The sequence below is a fragment of the Oncorhynchus gorbuscha genome, linkage group LG09 (assembly GCF_021184085.1).
Source record: "Oncorhynchus gorbuscha isolate QuinsamMale2020 ecotype Even-year linkage group LG09, OgorEven_v1.0, whole genome shotgun sequence".
Classification (NCBI taxonomy): Eukaryota; Metazoa; Chordata; class Actinopteri; order Salmoniformes; family Salmonidae; genus Oncorhynchus; species Oncorhynchus gorbuscha.
In genome coordinates, this window is record NC_060181.1 from 61,452,443 (window position 1) to 61,473,634 (window position 21,192).

The 21,192-nt window shown below is 41.6% G+C and overlaps 2 protein-coding genes across 12 annotated transcripts in view; both read right to left on the reverse strand.

The window, feature by feature from the left end:
• Window positions 1–1,200: 1,200 nt before the first annotated feature.
• Window positions 1,201–11,924, reverse strand: slc15a1a (solute carrier family 15 member 1a). The gene is made up of 23 exons (XM_046363020.1): window positions 11,810–11,924; window positions 11,574–11,605; window positions 9,714–9,795; window positions 9,398–9,539; window positions 9,181–9,300; window positions 8,926–9,025; window positions 7,206–7,296; window positions 6,963–7,046; window positions 6,484–6,566; window positions 6,258–6,344; window positions 6,061–6,150; window positions 5,911–5,955; window positions 5,786–5,818; window positions 5,612–5,700; window positions 5,414–5,495; window positions 3,488–3,607; window positions 2,923–3,069; window positions 2,781–2,827; window positions 2,567–2,662; window positions 2,289–2,400; window positions 2,054–2,191; window positions 1,769–1,876; window positions 1,201–1,540 (listed from the first exon to the last, which is right to left on the reverse strand). Exons 1-23 carry the CDS (start codon window positions 11,814–11,816, stop codon window positions 1,319–1,321), a joined length of 2,157 nt encoding a protein of 718 aa, XP_046218976.1. The 5' UTR covers window positions 11,817–11,924; the 3' UTR covers window positions 1,201–1,318.
• A 205-nt stretch (window positions 11,925–12,129) lies between these two features.
• LOC124043898 (dedicator of cytokinesis protein 9-like) overlaps window positions 12,130–21,192 on the reverse strand; it is a 129,002-nt gene continuing 119,939 nt past the window's right edge. For 6 of the 11 annotated variants that reach the window (XM_046363018.1, XM_046363011.1, XM_046363008.1 and 3 more), the window contains exons 44-55: window positions 21,120–21,177; window positions 18,319–18,425; window positions 17,527–17,649; window positions 17,284–17,397; window positions 16,926–16,931; window positions 16,449–16,478; window positions 15,635–15,781; window positions 15,306–15,516; window positions 14,343–14,533; window positions 14,067–14,167; window positions 13,806–13,944; window positions 12,130–13,419 (exon numbers count right to left, since the gene is read on the reverse strand). In XM_046363018.1, the coding sequence (XP_046218974.1) occupies window positions 13,294–13,419; window positions 13,806–13,944; window positions 14,067–14,167; window positions 14,343–14,533; window positions 15,306–15,516; window positions 15,635–15,781; window positions 16,449–16,478; window positions 16,926–16,931; window positions 17,284–17,397; window positions 17,527–17,649; window positions 18,319–18,425; window positions 21,120–21,177 (1,353 nt within the window). In that variant the 3' untranslated portion in view covers window positions 12,130–13,293. Of the gene's footprint in view, window positions 13,420–13,545; window positions 13,554–13,805; window positions 13,945–14,066; window positions 14,168–14,342; window positions 14,534–15,305; window positions 15,517–15,634; window positions 15,782–16,448; window positions 16,479–16,925; window positions 16,932–17,283; window positions 17,398–17,526; window positions 17,650–18,318; window positions 18,426–21,119; window positions 21,178–21,192 lie in introns of all 11 variants that reach the window. The other 5 variants (XM_046363016.1, XM_046363019.1, XM_046363010.1 and 2 more) reach the window with 2 other exon arrangements.

Below are 21,192 nucleotides of genomic sequence, written 5' to 3' on the forward strand. Positions count from 1 at the left end.
AAAGAGGCACTGAGTTTGAAGGTAGGCCTTGAAATACATCCACAGGTACACCTCCAATAGACTCAAATTATGTCAATTAGCCTATCAGAAGCATCTGAAGCCATGACATAATTTTCTGGAATTTTCCAAGCTGTTTAAAGGCACAGTCAACTTAGTGTATGTAAACTTCTGACCCACTGGAACTGTGATACAGTGAATTATAAGTGAAATAATCTGTAAACAATTGTTGGAAAAAATTACTTGTGTCATACACAAAGTAGATGTCCTTACCGACTTGCCAAAACTATAGTTTGTTAACAAGACATTTGTTGAGTGGTTGAAAAACGAGTTTTAATGACTCCAGTCTAAGTGTATGTAAACTACCGACTTCAACTGTATTTCAGTAATGTCTAAAGAAACATGATGATATGAATCAAATGTATTTAAGAAGAGCAGAATATGAGTTGGCCTAATGTATGTTATCTGACACATATTGTCTCATTATGTCCCAAAAAGAAGCTTAATTATAAATGATTGGCCTGTGCATACCCAGTCCTCTTTAAAACATTTAAAAAAAATGTGTTATAGTCTAAGGCAAATCACATGGACTATAAATTGTATTATTCCCAAGCCACAGATGAATAGAAGTGAGCCTAAATGAGAGCCATGATAAAAATGTGTCTTCTTCATGTTTATTTAAGCAATGACAGATTTGTTTTCCAGTTATATAATTAAATCTTTAGAAAATCTTGCTTTTTATTAATACACACTAACTTCTATATTAATAACAATGCAATCTATACAGTATAATCATGCAAAATTAATCCTGATCGATGGACATTGGGATGTTTTACAGTTTTTTTCAAAAACAGATTGCTCCATTTGTAATGTTTTGTTGTTTTCTCTCACAGCCGAAAGCTTAAAACAAGTCTGGAATTTAAGTGTATTTTAAATGTAGTAAAAATGTCCTTTTCCCTCTCTGCACCATACTTGGAGAAGTTATTTTGTGCATATCAAAACTATAATATAATACAATTGGTATTCATGTTCTTTCTATCTCTTGCCCCTTCTCTCTTTCACTCAGTCTCTTTCTCTCGCACGCTCACGCACACACACGCACGCGCACGCACACGCACGCACGCACGCACGCACGCACACGCACACACACACACACACACACACACACACACACACACACACACACACACACACACACACACACACACACACACACACACACACACACACACACACACACACACACACACACACCACACACACCACACACACCACACACACCACACACACCACACACACAATTATGCAAATTGACAGACATTTACATTTTTGATTGTTTGGCTTCATCATCTTCATTGTGATGGGCTACGAAATCTTTCTTCTGCATTTGAAGCTCCTCTTTGTCTGATTCTTCCGTACCATCTTTGTCCCTGAACTGGGCCTCGATCTCTGCAGGGTCCATGTAGGTATAGAAATAGGCCATGATGGAGAAGATGACACATACTGCCACTAGGAGGGAGGCGAAGAGGACAAACTCTGCCCACTGCAGGAGGAAAAAACACAAAGATTTGACACGACACATATTTACATCATCAGATCTGGCCTTTGAGGTATGATTCATGGGCACTGAAGACTTCAACTCTTTCACCCATAGAGTCGGGGCTGGCTTTCCCAATACGCAGACAACGTGCCGCAAGAGGGCTATGAGTGTGTCCTCAGAGGACATAGAATGAGAGATTTATCTTTAGAGTGTAGTGTAGTGGCACTGTACCTGTTCTTCGATCTGTGCAATCTCAGCCACAATAAGGACAATAAAGTTGCCAATAGCTACAGTGAACAGCCAGCCTGCTTGTAGCACTGCCTTCATGTTGCTCGGTGCCTTTAAAGAAAGATATATCGCTTGGTAAATTATGCTGTGAATTGTACAGCCACCCATTATTTTACAACTGAAAATTCAAGAGATTACTTTATACTTTCCCCAGTTGGTGGGCAGATCAGAATTATTCAAGTTCAGGTTTAACATATGACTAAATGTCGACTAATAAGGGTGCTTCACCTGTGAATAAGAGAACTCCAGGCCAGTAACAGAGAACACCACCTCTCCACAGGTAATGAGGAAGTACTGTGGGATCTGCCAGCCCATATGGAAGGAGTTGGGCTGGATATCCTCAACCCCAGAAATGGATTCCGAGCACTATATAAAAGGGACAATAAAAACTGGAATCTACTGAAGCTGATTATGGGATATATCACTGTATTATTAAGTGACACGTAGAAGGAGTGAAACTTACAGTCGGGCCCCATACAAAATGACTGGGGATAAGCAGAGTGTAAGAACTCCCGAATCCAAATTCTCTGGAGTATTCACACGTGTTCGCACCATTGGTTATGGTGAAGGTGGCTCTGGAAAGGAGGAAGAAGAGATGCTTTGGAAATCTGTGTTTGTGAGTCTGATAACGTAAGCAAAATCAGCTAAATACACATTTTAAGGATTCAGCTGCATATTCTTTATGTCATCCTCTTTATTACACTGCATATTTGCAAGCATACTCAATAATTCATTCCTTACTTTCCATTTGATATGAGAGAGTAGTTGGAAGCAGAGGAGTAGTCAATGCTTCCAAAGGTTGACACATTCACCGCTCCAGCCATACCATTAACAAATCTGGAAATGAACACACACAGAGTTGAAACACATCCAAGTTAACCATGAATGGCTATAGATCATCTGGAAATGTATGTTCATCTCGGCAAACAATATTGGGAAATGCATCCAAATGGACCTGATTGCATTGGCCCCTTGCTCTGGCTTTGCCATCACATCATCAGTCTGCAACAGAGGATCAGAGAAAATCTATACTGACTTAATGCTCATGATGTTAATACTGTACTTTTACAAGGGTGCAATAGTAGGTATGTACTTACCACCTCCCACATTGGGGCACTGAGGTTTGAGGGAATTAGGAGTGTTTGCCGTTTGTTCTTTGCTAAGGAAATAGTCCTAGATATTGCAGGACTCTGAAATGAAACTTGGATGCTTTCTTCCTCAAATGTCAGGTAATTTGCACTAGCCTGTAAAACATATGAGTGGAGTCAGTTCCACAACAAGGTATAAACACTTGACAGTTACAGTGAAGCACTTGGTTCAATTAGAAAAGTTACTACAAATGAGAAATGTCTTAATGTAATGTTTTGGCTGATCGTAACTTCACCATTCTACTTAAACCATCACTTGAGGACCTTATTACTGATGAATGGCTTTGTTTTTGTATTTATATTTTGATGTGTGTATGTTCTGTAAATTCTGTAATTCAGTGCTCATCTGTAAAAGAGACATTTTTCTCAGTATGACCCCCTGATCAAATAAAGGTTAAATAAAACATGTAAAAGATATTCTTCTAGTAGACATCAACATCTGTGTAAGATGTCTGACAATACAGTCAGGTTTTGTGATATGAATGCCTAAGAGAACCTCCTCAAGATGGTTTACCGTAGCTGCTTCAATGACGAATGGATCGTTATTGGGTAAGGTAACTGTCAGGGGGATACTGCCCATGTTGAGTAATTTTAATTGGCTCTGGGAGGATGATGGGAAGGTTGGCAAGGTTTTCTGAAATAAATACAAGCAGAGCATATATTTATATATAAAGTTGAAGTCGGACGTTTACATACACCTTGGCAAAATACATTTAAACTCAGTTTTTTCACAAATCCTGACATTTCATCCTCGTAAAAATTCCCTGTCTTCGCTCAGTTAGGATCACCACTTTATTTTAAGAATGTGAAATGTCAGAATAATAGTAGAGATAATGATTTATTTCAGCTTTCATCACATTCCCAGTGGGTCAGTATTTGGTAGCATTGCCTTTAAATTGTTTGACTTCGGTCAAACGTTTTAGGTAGCCTTCCACAAACTTCCCACAATCAGTTGGGTGAATTTTGGCCCATTCCTCCTGACAGAGGTGATGTAACTGAGTCAGGTTTGTAGGCTTCCTTACACGCACACGCTTTTTCAGTTCTGCCCACAACTTTTCTATAGGATTGAGGTCAGGCTTTTGTGATGGCCACTCCAGTACCTTGACTTTATTGTCCTTAAGCCATTTTGCCACAACTTTGGAAGTATGTTTGGGGTCATTGTCCATTTGGAAGACCCATTTGCGACCAAGCTTTCACTTCCTGACTGATGTCTTGAGATGTTGCTTCAATATATCCACATCATTTCCCTACCTCATGATGCCATCTATTTTGTGAAGTGCACCAGTCCCTTCTGCAGCAAAGCACCCCCACAATATGATGCTGCCACCCTCGTACTTCACAGTTGGGATGGGGTTCCTCGGCTTGCAAGCCTCCCCCTTTTTCCTCCAAACATAACGATGGTAATTATGGCCAAACAGTTCTATTTTTGTTTCATCAGACCAGAGTACATTTCTCCAAAAAGTACGATCTTTATCCCCATGGGATTGATTTGCACTTTTTGCACCAAAGTGCATTCATCTCTAGAAGACAGAATGTGTCTCCCTCCTGAGCGATATGACGGCTGCATGGTCACATGGTGTTTATACTTGCATACTATTGTTTGTACAGATGAACATGGTACCTTCAGGCATATGGAAATTGCTCCCAAGGATGAACCACACTTGTGGAGGTCCACAATTTTTTTTCTGAGGTATTGGCTGATTTCTTTTGATATTCCCATGATGTCAAGCAAAGCGGCACTGAGTTTGAAGGTAGGCCTTGAAATACATCCACAGGTACACCTCAAATTGACTTAAATGATGTCAATTAGCATATCAGAAGCTTCTAAAGCCATGACATTTTCTGGAATTTTCCAAGCTGTTTAAAGGCACAGTCAACTTAGTGTATGTAAACTTCTGACCCACTGGAATTGTGATACAGTGAATTATAAGTGAAATAATCTGTCTGTAAACAGTTGTTGGAAAAATGACTTGTGTCGTGCACAAAGTCGATGTCCTAACCGACTTGCCAAAACTATAGTTTGTTAACAAGAAATTTGTGGAGTGGTTGAAAAACAAGTTTTAATGACTCCAAAATATGTGTATGTAAACTTCCGACTTCAACTGTAAGTGTGTGTAAGCTTCCTACCTCAACTGTAGATAGATATATGTTAGTATATGGCTCTGGGTACAAGTAAGGATTTAGCAAATAATATAATCTCTTTGTTATGCGTTCCAATTCTATAGACAGTGAAAGTATTGCCATGAAGAGGGTCAAAATGGGATACTCTCAATTTGGACTTTGTCATAATACAGATTTCCTGTAGCCCGGGTTCTAGACTGTTTCTGCTTTCAACAATGCTACATCTATTCCTAGCCATACAAGGCCATTATAGCATCAAATAATACTTTACTAAACCAGAAACAAACTGCCACACAATGTATGTATTGTACACACTTACATCAATCTGGATCTGTACCAAAGCTGCGGCAACAAAGGCCATGGCTGCCAAAAACATCCCCACTGTCATTCTCCTCAAAGGACTGTTGAGGAAAGGTTCATGGTCAGATTCCTCAGCATGCTTACACCTGCCTCTTCACTGTTTTGTAGATACTGTACAGGCATTTGTTTTTATCATTTGTCTTTAAGTAGAACTTACGTGAAGTTCAGGCCACATTTCTTTATCAGTGGGTACACCACACTGTCCATGATCGGTACCAGAGTCAGGATCAGGATAGGGTTGACAGTCTGTCAAAAAGATGGTTTCTATGGTAAGAAGTGCATTTAGCCATGGACGAAAACAACCAGGAACCATAAAGTACCTCTAACTTACCTGCATTTGATCAGGCTGCAGAATGAGGAATCCCTGGAAAGAGAGCAAGGTCATTACGGACATGAACAACTTGCAAATTGTAGCTTTGGTTGACTTTTTACAGTGGGATGTTTTTGAAAACGTACAAAGTTTCCATCCATGGTGGTGGCCTGAAGAGTCCACCTAGAGCCCTGTGAGGGAGCAGAACGTTTTACTTGATTATACCATATGGATATTACAAGGTACATCACATATTGCAGGACAAACTAGATTATCTGCCAACGTATCACGGATACCTTTTGGTCAAATAGGGTCCAAAACATTGGAAGGGGAATGTACAGAAATAGGACCTTCAGCACCATCTTTATCTGAGCAATGAGGAGTTTCTACAAGCACAAAAAGAGAGAAAGACAATTTGAGGTGTTGTTCATGTATTTGAGACCGAACATGCCATTTAGATAGTACTGTATAGTTTGCAGTGTAGATAACCTACCTCGTGTTTCTCTTCGGCCCAGTCCATCCAGTGCGTTCTCTTCGGGTAGGAGCTACTCCTGTGCCTGAAGCGGTTCTTTATTGCAAACTGTAAAGATGAGCAGACACAGAAATGATCCTTTCAGAAACAGTGGCTGCAGGGAAGATTCCACCAGTCATTTTACACATTGTTGTGAAAGTTGATGCAATTATGCTGAATGCTGGTACTAGATAATGTTTTGACTTACCCCAATACATTTACACACATCCAGCATTATGTTTCCCTGCGGTTCAGTCTTATGGTACATACCACTTCCAATTATGAACACGACTGTAGGGACAAACAGCAAAACAGCACCGTCAAAACTAATTTTTTTATACTCTTTATCGGAATAAATATTACAGCAAAACCATGGGACAAGGTAGGATCTTAATTTGATCACTCTTTTGTTGCTGAGAAATGTCTTTCACCGCAGGAAATGCAGACGAGCTTCGTGATTTACATGAATTCACTGAAAACCCACACTAACACATGGTTATATTAACAGTATTGAACTTTTCCTGCAGTCTACTTTTGCCCGGCTAATAGTATGACCACTGATCAAGCAAAATTACAGACTGAACATTCAAATCCTGTTGCTGCAGGATTTAATTTGCTTTGACAATATAGGTCAAAATAAGATACTACATCTGTAGGTAGAATAAAGAAGATGGTAGAGACACTAACCAAGGGCGACCACCATGAGCGCTGCAGGGACACCGAAGGCCAGAGGGTAACACTTCTGCTGGCTGTGGATGCCACACTCCTGGCCTAAACACAGGGACACAGCACAGACATCACTCATCCATACACTAGCTGCAGTTGTGTTGTGTATTAAATAGTTATTTATGCAGATTTGTGGTAATATCTTCAGACGACATTGCGGGAGTTATTATACATAGCCTGGCCTGGCTTGGACATTTCCCCTACCTCTGAGGATTGGTGTAATGATAGTAGACAGGAGACTCCCACCATTGATACACAGGTAGAAAACCGAGAAGAAAGTGCTTCTCTGTTTTGCCTGCAAAAATAAAAAGGACCTAGATTTGTATCGTGTGTAAAGTTTGTACTGTACCAGTCAAAAGTTTGGACACACGTACTCATTCAAGGGTTTTTGTTTATTTTTACATTGTAGAATAATAGTGAAGACATCAAAACTATGAAATAACACATCTGGAATCATGTAGTAACCAAAAAAGTGTTTATAAAATATATTTTGATTTGTTTTAGGACATTATTCAAAGTAGCCACCCTTTGCCTTGATTATACCTTTGCACACGGTTGGCATTCTCTCAACCAAGCTTCACCTGGAATGCTTTTACAACAATCTTGAAGGAGTTCCCACATATGCAGAACACTTGTTGGCTGCTTTTCCTTCAGTCTGCGGTCCAACTCATCCCAAACCATCTCAATTGGGTTATTGTGGAGGTCATCTGATGAAGCACTCCATCACTCTCCTTCTTGGTCAAATAGCCCTTATACAGCCTGGAAGTGTGTTGTGTCATTGTCCTGTTGAAAAACAAATGAGCAAACCAGATGGGATGGCGTATCGCAGCAGAATACTGCGGTAGCCATGCTGGTTATGTGTGCCTTGAATTCTAAATAAATCACAGACAGTGTCACCAGCAAAGCACACCCACACCATCACACCTCTTCCTCCAAGCTTCATGGTTGGAGCCACACATGCGGAGATCACCCGTTCACCTACTCTGTGAACAAAGACCATGAAGGGCTGATTCACGCAGTCTCCTCTGAACAGTTGATGTTGAGATGTGTCTGTTACCTGAACTCCGTGAAGTATTTATTTGGGCTGCAATCTGAGGTGCAGTTAACTGCCGATTTCTGAGACTGGTAACTCTAATGAACTTAACCTCTGCAGCAGATGTAACTCTGGGTCTTCCTTTCCTGTTGTGGTCCTCATGAGAGCCAGTTTCATCATAGCGCTTGATGGTGTTTGCGACTGCATTTAATTAAAGAAACTTTCAAAGTTCTTGAAATGTTCCAGATTGACTGCCTTCATGTCTTGAAGTAATGATGGACTGTCGTTTCTCTTTGCTTATTTGAGCTGTTCTTGCCATAATATGGACTTGGTCTTTTACCAAATAGGGCTATCTTCTGTATACCACACCTACCTTGTCCCAACAATACCGAAGGAAAGAAATTCCACGAATGAACGTTTAACAAGGCACACCTGTTAATTGAAATGCATTCCAGGTGACTACCTCATGAAGCTGGTTGAGAGAATGCCAAGTATGCAAAGCTGTCATCAAGACAAAGGGTGGCTACTTTGAAGAATCTAAAATATATTTTGATTTGTTTCACAGTTATTTTGTTACCACATGATTCCATATGTGTTATTTCATAGTGTTGAAGTCTTCACTATTATTCTGCAATGTAGAATGAATGAGTGGTTGTCCAAGCTTTTGACTGGTACTGTATATTATGTGCCACTCATAGGAGATACATGTACATTACACTTATCAAAGGAGCAAAGGCTCTCCTACATGTTCTTCATTTCAAAGTTAACATCAGGGTTTGTGGGTATTAAAATGACTTGGCAGCTGTAGTGAGGAAATCTCTGCCAACTGACAAAGATACAGACAGACACAGTGGTGGTGTTATTCTCCGAACACAGAGTTATTCTGCTAACCTGGTGGTCCTGAAACTGGTCTCCTCCAAAAGCAGCTACACATGGTTTGATACCACCTGTACCCAGCGCAATGAGGAGCAGGCCCACCATGGACAGCACACTGAGAGTGGAGGCAGAGCAATATTGTTAGGCCATGGATTCAGTAGCACCTCACAAAGTCCGCGGAGTCAGGACATACTCCGGCAAGCCTTCGTATGTGACTTGTGTTTTTCGGAAGCGAATCTATGAACTTGACTTTAAATGAGGACGACTCACATATGCAAGGTCAAGTTGTCTGGCGTGCCATCTCTGTCTGTGTCCGTGATGTCATGAATGGCGCTGACTGCCATCACAACCTGGCCAATTGCATAGACAATGGACAAGTAGATGATAGTCCTACAGGAAGAGGAAATCGAGGTGTTCGCTACCAGTGCAAGAACAAATTCCTGTTCTGTAATACACCCTAGTTCTAGGACTCCGAACAGTCACTCACTTAAACTTGCCCAACCAGGAGTCTGCTACAATGGCTCCCAGGATGGGAGTCAGGTAGCACAGAGCCACAAAGGTGTGGTAGATGGAGGTGGCCAGGTCATCATCAAACCGAAGGAAGTACCTGAAGTACAGCACCAGCACAGCTGTGGACAGGAGAGAGAGAAGGGGAAGCTCCTCAGGATGGGCACTACACAAAGCCACTGTAGTTATTCCCAGTGGGCAAAACCCGTTGAAAGGAGATATTTTCAACTAGTTTTGCTCACTGGGTTAGAACTGTTGATTACTCCCATGTAGTAGGTACTGTGTCATATTCTTACCTCGCATGCCATAGTAGGAGAATCTCTCGCAGAACTCATTTACAACAATGAAGAATATGCTTAGGGGATAGCCACATACCTCCTGTTCATACAGACACAAAATAAGGGCCATATTACTCTGGTATCTTTAGAACTTCATCTATACTATATCTGAATAAAAGCCTATTTACTTTAAAATTGCAGAGTGCAGTTAAAAAAAAGAAGGATTCCCTTACAGCTATGATATTGAATGAAATACACATACACTATACATACAAAAGTATATGGACACCCCTTCAAATGAGTGGATTCAGCTATTTCAGCCACACCCATTGCTGATAGGTGTATAAAATCGAGCACATAGCCATGAAATCTCAATAGACACACATTGGCAGTAGAATGGCCTTACTGAAGAGCTCAGTGACTTTCAACGTGGCACCGGCATAGGATGCCACCTTTCCAACAAGTCAGTTTGTCAAATTTCTGCCCTGCTAGAGCTGCCCCCAGTCAACTGTAAATCCTGTTATGGTGAAGTGGAAACGTTTTGGAGCAACAATGGCTCAGCTGCGAAGTGGTAGGACACACAAGCTCACAGAACGGAACCACCGAGTGCTGAAGCACGTAGCGTTTAAATAGTCGGTCATAATACTCACTAACGAGTTCCAAACTGTTTCTGGAATTAACATCAGCACAAGAACTGTTTCTTCGGGAGCTTCACGAAAAGGGTTTCCATGGCCGAGCAGCAGCACACAAGCCTAAGATCCCCATGTGCAACGCCAAACGTCGGCTGAAGTGGTGTAAAGCTGGCTGCCATTGGACACTGTACCAGTGTTAACGTATTCACTGGAATGATGAATCATGCTTCACCATCTTGCAGTCCGACAGACAAATCTTGGTTTGGCGGATTCCAGGAGAAAACTACCTGCCTGAATGCATAGTGCCAACTGTAAAGTTTGGTGGAGGAGAAATAATGGTCTGCGGCTATTTTTCCATGGTTCGGGCTTGGCCCCTTAGATCCTGTGAAGGGAAATCTTAATGCTATCAATCAATCACATGTATTTATAAAGCCCTTTATCCATCAGCCGATGTCACAAAGTGCTATACAGAAACCCAACTTAAAACCCCGAACAGCAAGCAATGCAGAAACCTAGAGAGGAACCAGGCTCTGAGGGGTGGCCAGTCCTCTTCTGGCTGTGTTGGGTTGAGATTATAACAGTACATGGCCAAGATGTTCAAAAGTTCATAGATGACCATCAGGGTCAAATAATAATAACAATAATCATGGTGGTTGCAGAGGCTGCAACAGTTCAGCACCTCATGAGTAAATGTCAGTTGGCATTTCCATTCTAGACTATTCTGTGCTTTCAACAGTTTGGGTTAGGCCCTTTCCTGTTTCAGCATAACAATGCCACCATGCTCAAAGTAAAGACTATCCAGAAATAATTTGTCAATCGGTGTGGAAGAACTTGACTGGCCTGCACAGAGCCCTGCCCTCAACCCCACCTTTGGGATGAATTGGAACGTCAACTGCGAACATCGCCTAATCGCCCAACACCAGTGCCGGACCTCACTAATGCTCGTGGCTGAATGGAAAGCAAGTCCCCGCAGCAAAATTCCAACATCTAGTCAAAAGCCTTCCCAACAGCAAGGGCACCAACTCCATATTAATGCTCATGATTTTGGAATGAGATGTTTGACAAGCAGGTGTCCAAATACTTTCGGTCATGTAGTGTAGCTGAACATGCAAGCTTGAATTGCATTGCATAGTGATCTATCAATTGGTGCTAGTTAAATAAATGCTTCAGAGATTAAGTTATGTTTCAGAGCATCACTTGTAAAATAAATGAATCCAGACAATGTACAGTGCACTAGAAGTCTTACCTTTGACTTGCTCTTCTTAACATCCTCTTCATCTTTTTGTGCGTGAGAAATAAAACCATTAGGTTAAATATATCAAATATTAGAGATATCTAAGCAGGGTACTGATGTAACAATTAAAAAGGCTTATGTTATTGGTGAAACAAAATGCATCTATCAGAAAATGCCAGATATCTGAATAGCATAGATCCATAATAGCATTTAACAGATGCAATTTTAATAGCATTTTGTTGCCTGACCTGTCATGATGGCAGTGTAGAGACTGCTCTTCGTCCTGTAATGTTTAGTATCCTTAGGTGATCCCTTCCAGGCTAACACAGTGATTCCTGCCTCTAAGACTAGGAGGCACGACCCTGGAATGGTATCCCAGAGTGCTGTTTTATGGTTTTATCTTGTGCGAGAACACCAGAGGCAGGAAGGTGAGAGTGAGTCAATACTTCGAATTAGCTAATAATTAGATAATACTGTATCATACAAAACAACGTTACAGTCAATAAACTACTAGACTACTTCCATCAATGTTGTTGTGAGAAAGGTTCATAAGGAAATCAAGTAGAAGTGCAGAGAAATAAGGGAATTTTATTTAAAAGAAAAGCATTAGGGAACATTTCTGTATACAGCAGAACAGTGACTTTCTGTTAAATAAAAATAAAAAACCCAATGCTTCCCAAATATAAAAATGATTTCATTAACATTTGAATGAACACTAAAATGGTCAAAGCTTCATATAAACTACCACAGTAGGCCTCGTCTCTGGATCCACACCTCATTGCTTTGGCAAGAAGGACAAACATCTTTACAGTGTATTGAACCCAACACAGCAAGACACCTTGCAAAAGACAAATATTGCACTCCTTTTTTATATACAAGAATTAACAGCTTGGAATATACTTATATGCAATGGCTGTAAAAAAAATAATAAGAATAAAAAAATCCCATTCTAAGACATTTCAGTGATTAAGGTTGAACACTAATGTTTTCATAAGAGGCTCTTTTTCCATTAAGTTGCAGCTTTGTAAAAACATAACGAGTCTTCATGTACAGACAGATGAATGCCAATGTATGCAGCAAATATAGTTTGCCAAGACATCAATATGAGATTTACCAAAGTGGAATAATGTACATACAATATCACTTGAAGAGTTCAGAGCAGAAGACAAATGATCAAAACAAAAAGATGAAAATGAGACGACAGGAGGCTGATGGGGAGCTAGTGACATCACATGCACATTTGTGTTGCTTTAAGGATCCCTACAGGAACGTCTCCACAGGAAACACTACCAGTGATGTCATATACAATATATATCATGGAACCCCAGCACTACACAGACAGGAACCCCAGTCAGACTCACACGCAGGGTGGAGGATATACCAGTCCCCCCCTCTCATTCTGTATGTCTGCTCCACAGATAGACAACCCTACCATCCCCCCACCTCCCTCTGTTCATGTGGAACTCCTTTAGTTCAGTCGTTCCTCATGGATCAATGTCCCTGGTCCCATACTCCACAGAGTGGCTGTACTGTATACGATCGTGAAAACAGAAAACGACATGGTCCTTTGTCCTGGCCCACGGGACAAGCCAAAGGAGGGGTGAGTGAAGGTTAAAAGAACATTAGTAGGAGAGCAGTGAAGCAGGAATGGGAGCTCATGGCAGCACTGGCACACTGGTTGGCGCGTGCATGCGGAGCGTTGAGGTCAGGAGTGAGCCAATCCCAGTGGATCTCACACCACAGAGGAGGAGTTGGGCATGCCCGCGATGGTGGCACCGCTGGGGGTACCGCTGATGGCATTGAAGATGTGCAGCGAGTCTGGAAGAACGCTCTTCATGCCATCCTCCACTGGACTGATCTGGAAGGCAGGAAAAGGGAGCGAGGAAGAGAGTTCAAGGTGATGCTAAATGATAAATGGTCTATTTCAGACAATTTCATTAGAATTGAATCACACATAATGAAGTCCATGCCAAAGATGTTTTACCATCCAATCTGCTCATGTCAGCACAAAAGAAAAACAGAGGGAAAAGGGGGATATCAAAGATCAGATATTAGACTATGAAATTCTAATGCCTTATAATAACGGGTACGTTCATAACAATCCTCAAACTAAACTGTTTCACCAGCGTCGCAATCAGAACAAATACAACAGATTCTTCCAAAATGTACAAATCATTAACAACGACTGATGCACAAACAATAGTGTCCCAATGTTTGTTATGCTAGCAGGTAGATCCTCCTTACTGGCTCGTGCATGATGGCGGACAGCTCTCTGGCCAGGTCTCTGTAGTTGGCCTTCATCTCGTCATGGTACTCCTGCTGGTCCTCTTTGATCAGCCGCTCGTTGATGCCCAGGCCATGGCCACACGCCTCCACAAACTGCCTGCTCCACAAAAGGCCAGTGTCATACAAAATACATAGTGTATGTAATTAATGGTCTTCTGTAACTACTTAGTGGATAGATATGTTGTGCGGCATGGGAATGTGTATTCTGTAAGAACTCACCTAAAGACTTCTTTAAGTTGTTTGACCTTGTTGTCAGGATACTTCTTGGTGCTGGCATCATCCAGGAAAGCTCTGGCATATGCGAGGGGACCAGCATTTACCTAAAAGGAGAGAAGAAGAACATTTATTTCAGATTGGAAAGTTGAGGGATGTCTTTGCCATATAGAAGAGGTGACTGGGTAAAAAATGAGGAAGTTGTGTTTCTGTGCTCTGTGAGGACAGGGGATGTGGTTAGTGAGGACAGGAATTGTGGTTTATGAGGGCATAGGCCTGCACCTGGACACTGATGCTGCCCTGTAGTTTGAGCTGCAGGCGAATCATGTCCACATCACTGGTGGAAACCAGCTGTCTCAGCTCGGCCACCTTCTTGCTCATCTCGTCTATAGCCACCTCTATAGGGTTCAGGTCTGTGTGATGCTGGTACATCACCGCAATACGCTTCTTCACATAGGGGAAACAGTGTGTTGCTATGAGAGAGAGAGAGAAAATGGATGTGAACATGGTTGCTCAACCTATTAGGTGCGTAAAACATCCTCCCCTACACATACGTTTATTAGGGGTTCAGACAGATATGTGTCCTAAGTGGTTTGATGGCGTGAGACTTGCCCATTCACTCACTAAAGACCTTTGAGGCAAGGCAGCCTTATCAGATAATGAAGATACAAGATGAAGTTTGTACATTGGAGTGTTTTACACTGTACAACAATAAAAACACAACCAATTAAGATGAAGAAATATTATTAACAAAGAGCTGACATACTCAGAACCTAATCAGATATTTCCATTATTGCACAGGACACTTCCTACAGCAATATTATACCAGGTAGAGACACAGGTACATGCCGGATGCTAGCAAAGGTTTCTATGGGTATAAGGTACCTTAAAGTAAATACTAAAGATACTACTACATATTTAACATCAATACTCCTCTGTGACTGGAACTGTGTTGACCGATGTGTTTTATTACCGTTGTCTGCTCAGCAGCCTGCCCCCATGGACTACACATATCTGTAGATTACCTGGATAACCTTCTAAGCAGTTATGCACGGATCACGTTTGAGCGATAAGGAATGCGTCTTATTATTTTCCGTGAGAGTCCTCTATAGGTTTGTCTCACTGTGTAAGCAATAGGAACATCTTTTACAAATCTGCACGTCCACGAACATACATTTGGAATAAGATGTCGATCTCCGTGTCCCTTCATTGGCCTTAACGGTCTAGATGAAGTGGAACACCTACTGGTCAGGATGGTCCTGCGTTTGCACTGCTCCTCCACCCCACCCTGCTTCTTCCCCGACACGGTGAAGGGCATCTCGAAGACAAAGCGCCGGATGTTGTGGCTCTTCTCAAAGTCGGTCTTCCTGTCCACCAGCTCCTTCTCTTCCAGGAACGGGGTGACATGGGTCACCTGGATGTAGGCGTACTTCGAGTCGAGATCTTTAGGGTTGATCTAGATAGGACACATAACACAAAAGGCCAATCGGAACACGTAACATAAATGACCAATAAGAGGAATGACCGATCACAACTCGAGGGTCAAATACCAAGAGTAAAGATTTGACACTTACCCTCCCAGAGTCCTGAATGATCTTAACATTCTCTGGGCCAAACTTGTCAGAGTAGAGCTTGAGTAGCCTCTGAGATATCTCTGACAGTGGGGTGAATTTGGGTTCTTTGTAGATGTACTCTTTACCATCTTCATCCTCAAAGAATCCCTAGGAGGAAGCCAAAAACACACACTATGGTTACAGTACTAGAGAAAAGGAAACCAACGAAAACCCAAATGTCAAGGCGTTCATGTAACAATGATGTCAAAAGCAGTATGAAGACTTAAAAACAAGAGTATAAAAGACAAAAATGAGCAAGGCACTACGCCGTGTTGACTAATTGTCTGTGGAAATGGGATGAGTGACGGGCAACAATTTCATATCCCGACCCTGAGAGCAAGCAATATTCCCAAAATACATATCCCTGGATCTGTGTCGCAGTCAGAGCACAGAAACAAACAACAAAACTAATCTAGGATCAGTGCTACTGGACAAATAAAAGGACGGACGCAGGGGTTTGGATTTCCCTCCACAGGGTGCACAGTATTTATACCCAAAAAAACAATAATACAAAAATCCCTCAGCACTGTAGCTGAATGGGGAAGTAGCCATCGCCTGGATGAATGGATACAGAGACAAAAAATGGAATCTTCCCATTGAACCTTGAATAATATGCTTGTTGTCAGGGCAACACTAAGCCAGGGAGTAGTAGAGGGTCGAGATGGATAAGCTAGGCGGTGGTTAATACCACTGACTGCACGAACAGGGGCACATCACAAGCCTTAAGCTCTAATGCAGAGTGCCAACCACGTTATTCGCTTTCTCATTCATTTACCTCAGCCTCAGAGTCAGTAAACTGGTACTGCTACGGAGTTGTAGGTAGAGCAACAGAAAACAAACAAAAAAATCATAGTTATTCCAACACTACCCAGACTACAACTATTGCATGTAAGTGTTCACACTATAACACCACATACAGAAGTAACACCGAGGAACATGGTTCTATGAAGGTTATCCACGCCAACAAAGCAAACTGTCAGAAGCAACAACTGCAAAACACAAGAGTTAACACAGTGAAAGATGAGGAAGAACCAGGTGTAAGAAGACAGTCTATTACTCCATTGAATCAGCAACATGCAATGCTGTTGCAACAACCAAACACAAAAGAAGTTGGCGGAAGGTTTAGTGAGTTAATGTAACTGCTAAGAGCTTTAAGCAGCACACGTTGGCTGAAAGAAATGGCATGGATTACAGCAACAGCACACCACACACAGATTTGGGCTGTTCAGGAGCAGATCCTACTAGAACTTACCGCTGCCTTTAAAGAGGATAAGAAGCAGGGGAAAAAAGTATTAGAATAGATAATAAAAGGCCACGTGACGTGGTCATGCTTTTATCAATCAAAACGCTTCCAGCAGCTCCCATGCTCAAATCAAGATTATTTTTTTGAGGGGGGATAAAGGGCACTTATTTATTTATTTAGCCATTTGCACCTTGAATTTGAATTCATCTTAAGCAATACATTGAAAATATAATTAGTTCAAAATCTAAATACCTGCATACTGTATTTGGAAGAGCAAAGCAATAGTAAAGTGAAACAATGTGTGTGATCTCCATTGCATTGTTCTGTGATACAACAGCCTACGGTCAGATTTCAATCGCTAGCTCACCTGACCAAAGAAAGCCACTCTGAAATATGTGCCCAGCAGCCTCTTGCCCGTGTGCATGACCTCTGTCACTTTGCTGTAGGCACGATGGAGCGTGTCGTACAGGTGAGCCAGTTTCTGTGGAATTGAGAAACACACCGATAAGAACCAGCATATTTGAATCACTGTCTGGGCCTTTATCCTTCACTGTTGAGCCCCGTGACCATGAGAGTGGAAGCAACAGAGGGTGCAGGTCTGCTGCTGTACCTCAAAGTCCCTACGCTTCTCATAGATGGGGATGATGAGCTTGTAGACGTCTGAGATGAGCTCATAGCGCTCAGCCTTCCACAGGCCATCTGCACACTCCTCCAACAGCTCCATCAGTACATCCTGTTTTGGAGAAAGGATGAGAGAAAACAACACTTTTCATATGGTGTCCACACAAAAGGTGATCTGGCTACAGACAACACGAGGGCTTCATTTCTAAGCTTTATGAACATTTAGAAAGCTTTATGAAGGTTAGTGCAAAGAGAAAGTACTAGAGGCCTATTGTCCTTGATGCAACAACTTAAACGGTTGTATAACTCCAATGACATCCTGTATAATGAGGATGTGGTGAACAGGATACGAAAATGGGATTTAAATGCACATTTGTTCCGCATCAACTCTAAATGGCTATTGGACGGCTATCATATGCCACACTGAGCCTTATTAGAGAACAGAGAGGATTTATTTGTAATAAATTCAAGCGTATCATTAGATGTGGAATTGGTTGCATGTTGTGCCGTAAGTACTTTTGTTTTGCATGTTGTTTGATAGTGAGGAGCAGAGCTGATTCACAGATAACATCTCTACAAGATAACTAGGCAGCTATCTCCAGGAAAGTGCAAACTCCAAAATTTAGCAGCAAGTGTGCTGGAAATGATCCAAGGATATAAACTGATCATTAAAAACAAGATAAGAATTGTGAATGCCCCGCCCAAAAAAGGACATTCAAACGAGCACCAGAACTCATGTCTTGACCTGGCAGCAGAGAGCAGCGGGCTGCTAGTCTCTCACCTCGTTGAAGTGGACATCCTGCATGCCCACATCCTCCATCATGGACACCTCTTCATCAATGTTGGGAGTGACCACCCGGAAGGCTGAGCAACCCTGCTTGAACATGCCTACGGACGTTAAGGAGATGGGACCATCATCAATAAACCAAATAGACAGACATTTTCTTCTTTCTGAGGTGTTTTATACAGGTTATAAACTAAGGGCGAAATATAGCTTCATTCAGAACATTATCTGGTGTACTAACAGGCAAAAGGTCAAACTTTGTTGTCAGGGAAACAGATAATTGCTCTCTTATACAGTGTGCTATGAGTGGACCTGCTTTCACAGAGCTGATTATCCCTCTGGTGTTAAGAAGCTGTGTGTGAAACACAGACCGACAGATTATAGTGATAATGACAAAATATGTGGCTGTATTTATAATTCATCTTTGAGAAAAAGTGCTGATTTATGATCAGTTTTGCCTTTTAGATCACATTGAATACGGACAGGGAGGACCTGATCCGAGATCAGCACTCTAACTCTGAGCCGCTTGATACGTACTAGGTCTGGGAATCGTCAGGGACCTCACGATACAATTTTATCACAATACTTAGGTGGAGATACGATATGTATTGCGATTCTCACGATTCTACAGTTGAAGTCGGAAGTTTACATACATTTAGATTGGAGTCATTAAAACTAGTTTTTCAACCACTCCACAAATTTCTTGTAAAAACAAACTATAGTTTTGGCAAGTTGGTTAGGACATCTACTTTCTGCATGACAGAACAAATTTCTCCAACAATTGTTTACAGATTATTTCACTTATAATTCACTGTATCACAATTCCAGTGGGTCAGAAGTTTACATACACAAAGTTGACTGTGCCTTTAAACAGCTTGGAAAATCCCATAAAATGATGTCATGGCTTTAGAAGCTTCTGATAGGCTAATTGACATGATTCGAGTCAATTGGAGGTGTACCTGTGGATGTATTTCAAGGCCTACCTTCAAACTCAGTGCCTCTTTGCTTGACATCATGGGGAAAAAAAAATCAGCCAAGACCTCAGAAATAAAATGTAGACCTCCACAAGTCAGGTTCATCCTTGGGAGCAATTTCCAAATGCCTGAAGGTACCACGTTCATCTGTACAAACAATAGTACGCAAGTATAAACACCTTAGGACCACACAGCCATCATACGGCTCAGGAAGGAGTCTCTTAGAGATGAATGTACTTTGGTGCGAAAAGTGCAAATCAATCCCAGAACAACAGCAAAGGACCTTGTGAAGATGCTGGAGGAAACAGTTACAAAGTATCTATATTCACAGTAAACAAATCTTATATCGACATAACCTGAAATGCCGCTCAGCAAGGAAGAAGCCACTGCTCCAAAACCGCTATAAAAAAGCCAGACTACGATTTGCAACTGCACTTCGGGAAAAAGATTGTACTTCTTGGAGAAATGTCTTCTGGTCTGATGAAACAAAAATGGAACTGTTTGGCCATAATGACCATCGTTATGTTTGGAGGAAAAGGGGGAGGCTTGCAAGCCGAAGAACACCATCCCAACCGTGAAGCACAGGGGTGGCAGCATCATGTTGTGGGGGTACTTTGCTGCAGTAAGGACTGGTGCACTTCATAAAATAGATAGCATTATGAGAGAGGAAAATTATGTGGATATATTGAAGCAACATTCCAAGACATCAGTCAGGAAGTTAAAGCTTGGGCGCAAATGGGTATTCCAAATGGACAATGACCCCAAGCATACTTCCAAAGTTGTGGCAAAATGGCTTAAGGACAACAAAGTCAAGCTATTGGAGTGGCCATCACAAAGCCCTGACCTCAATCCCATAGAAAATGTGTGGGCAGAACTGAAAAAGTGTGTGCGAGCAAGGAGGCCTACAAACCTGACTCATTGACTCCAGCTCTGTCAGGAGGAATGGGCCAAAATTCACCCAACTTATTGTCGAAGGCTACCAGAAACATTTGACCCAACTATTTAAAGGCAATTCTACCAAATACTAATTGAGTGTATGTAAACTTCTGACCCACTGGGAATGTGATGAAAGAAATAAAAGCTGAAATAAATCATTCTCTCTACTATTATTCTGACATTTCACATTCTTAAAATAAAGTGGTGATCCTAACTGACCTAAGACAGGGAATTTTTACTAGGATTAAATGTCAGGAATTTTGAAAAACGTATTTTAAATGTATTCGGCTAAGGTGTCTGTAAACTTCCGACTTCAACTGTATATGTATTGCGATTCGACAGCGCCATTTTATTGCGATTTGATGTTCCAAACATACTCCTCACCATATGTCTGCTGCAGTGGGACAGAGAGAGACATGAGAAAACGAGTTTTGATCAGTCATAGAAATAAAAGTGCTGAAAACAAACTGTCTCCCTATTTAAAAAGAAGACGGAGAAAAAAGGCTATGAATGAGTTTTGGTGCAGGTACAGCCAACTAATGCAGAAATAATATTGCGATATTGTCAAAACAACACCCTATATCGTCAAAAATAAGATCCCTGTGTGTCACTGTATCGGTTTTCTCCCCCATCACTAATACATACGGCCCCTGATCGTATCGGAACGTAGAAAGAATGACAAATTACATAGTGCTATGTACACTAATCACAGTATAGTATTGGACTACTGACTAATAACAAACTAATAACTATCCAATAATTTCATTAAAATCACAATGCGCTGACCATTCATGAACCCCTTGTGAAGTTCTCCTGCCTTGAAAAGAGACAACGGCACCATCGAAAGACAATCATCAGCAACATCTCTACTGCTGACGGAAAACGCACCTTTTCTCCGGAGATACTCGGCCACCAGTGCCGCCACGTGCACATAACACATGGCTGCCTGTGAACAACAGAG

Excerpts from the sequence above, each read along its gene's own strand:
- slc15a1a (XM_046363020.1), bottom strand. Across the intron at positions 3,608-5,413 it reads TGGTACAGATCCAGATTGAT|AAAACCTTGCCAACCTTCCC; the intron begins GTAAGTGTGTAC and ends TATTTATTTCAG. Across the intron at positions 2,663-2,780 it reads CAAGGGGCCAATGCAATCAG|ATTTGTTAATGGTATGGCTG; the intron begins GTCCATTTGGAT and ends GTTCATTTCCAG.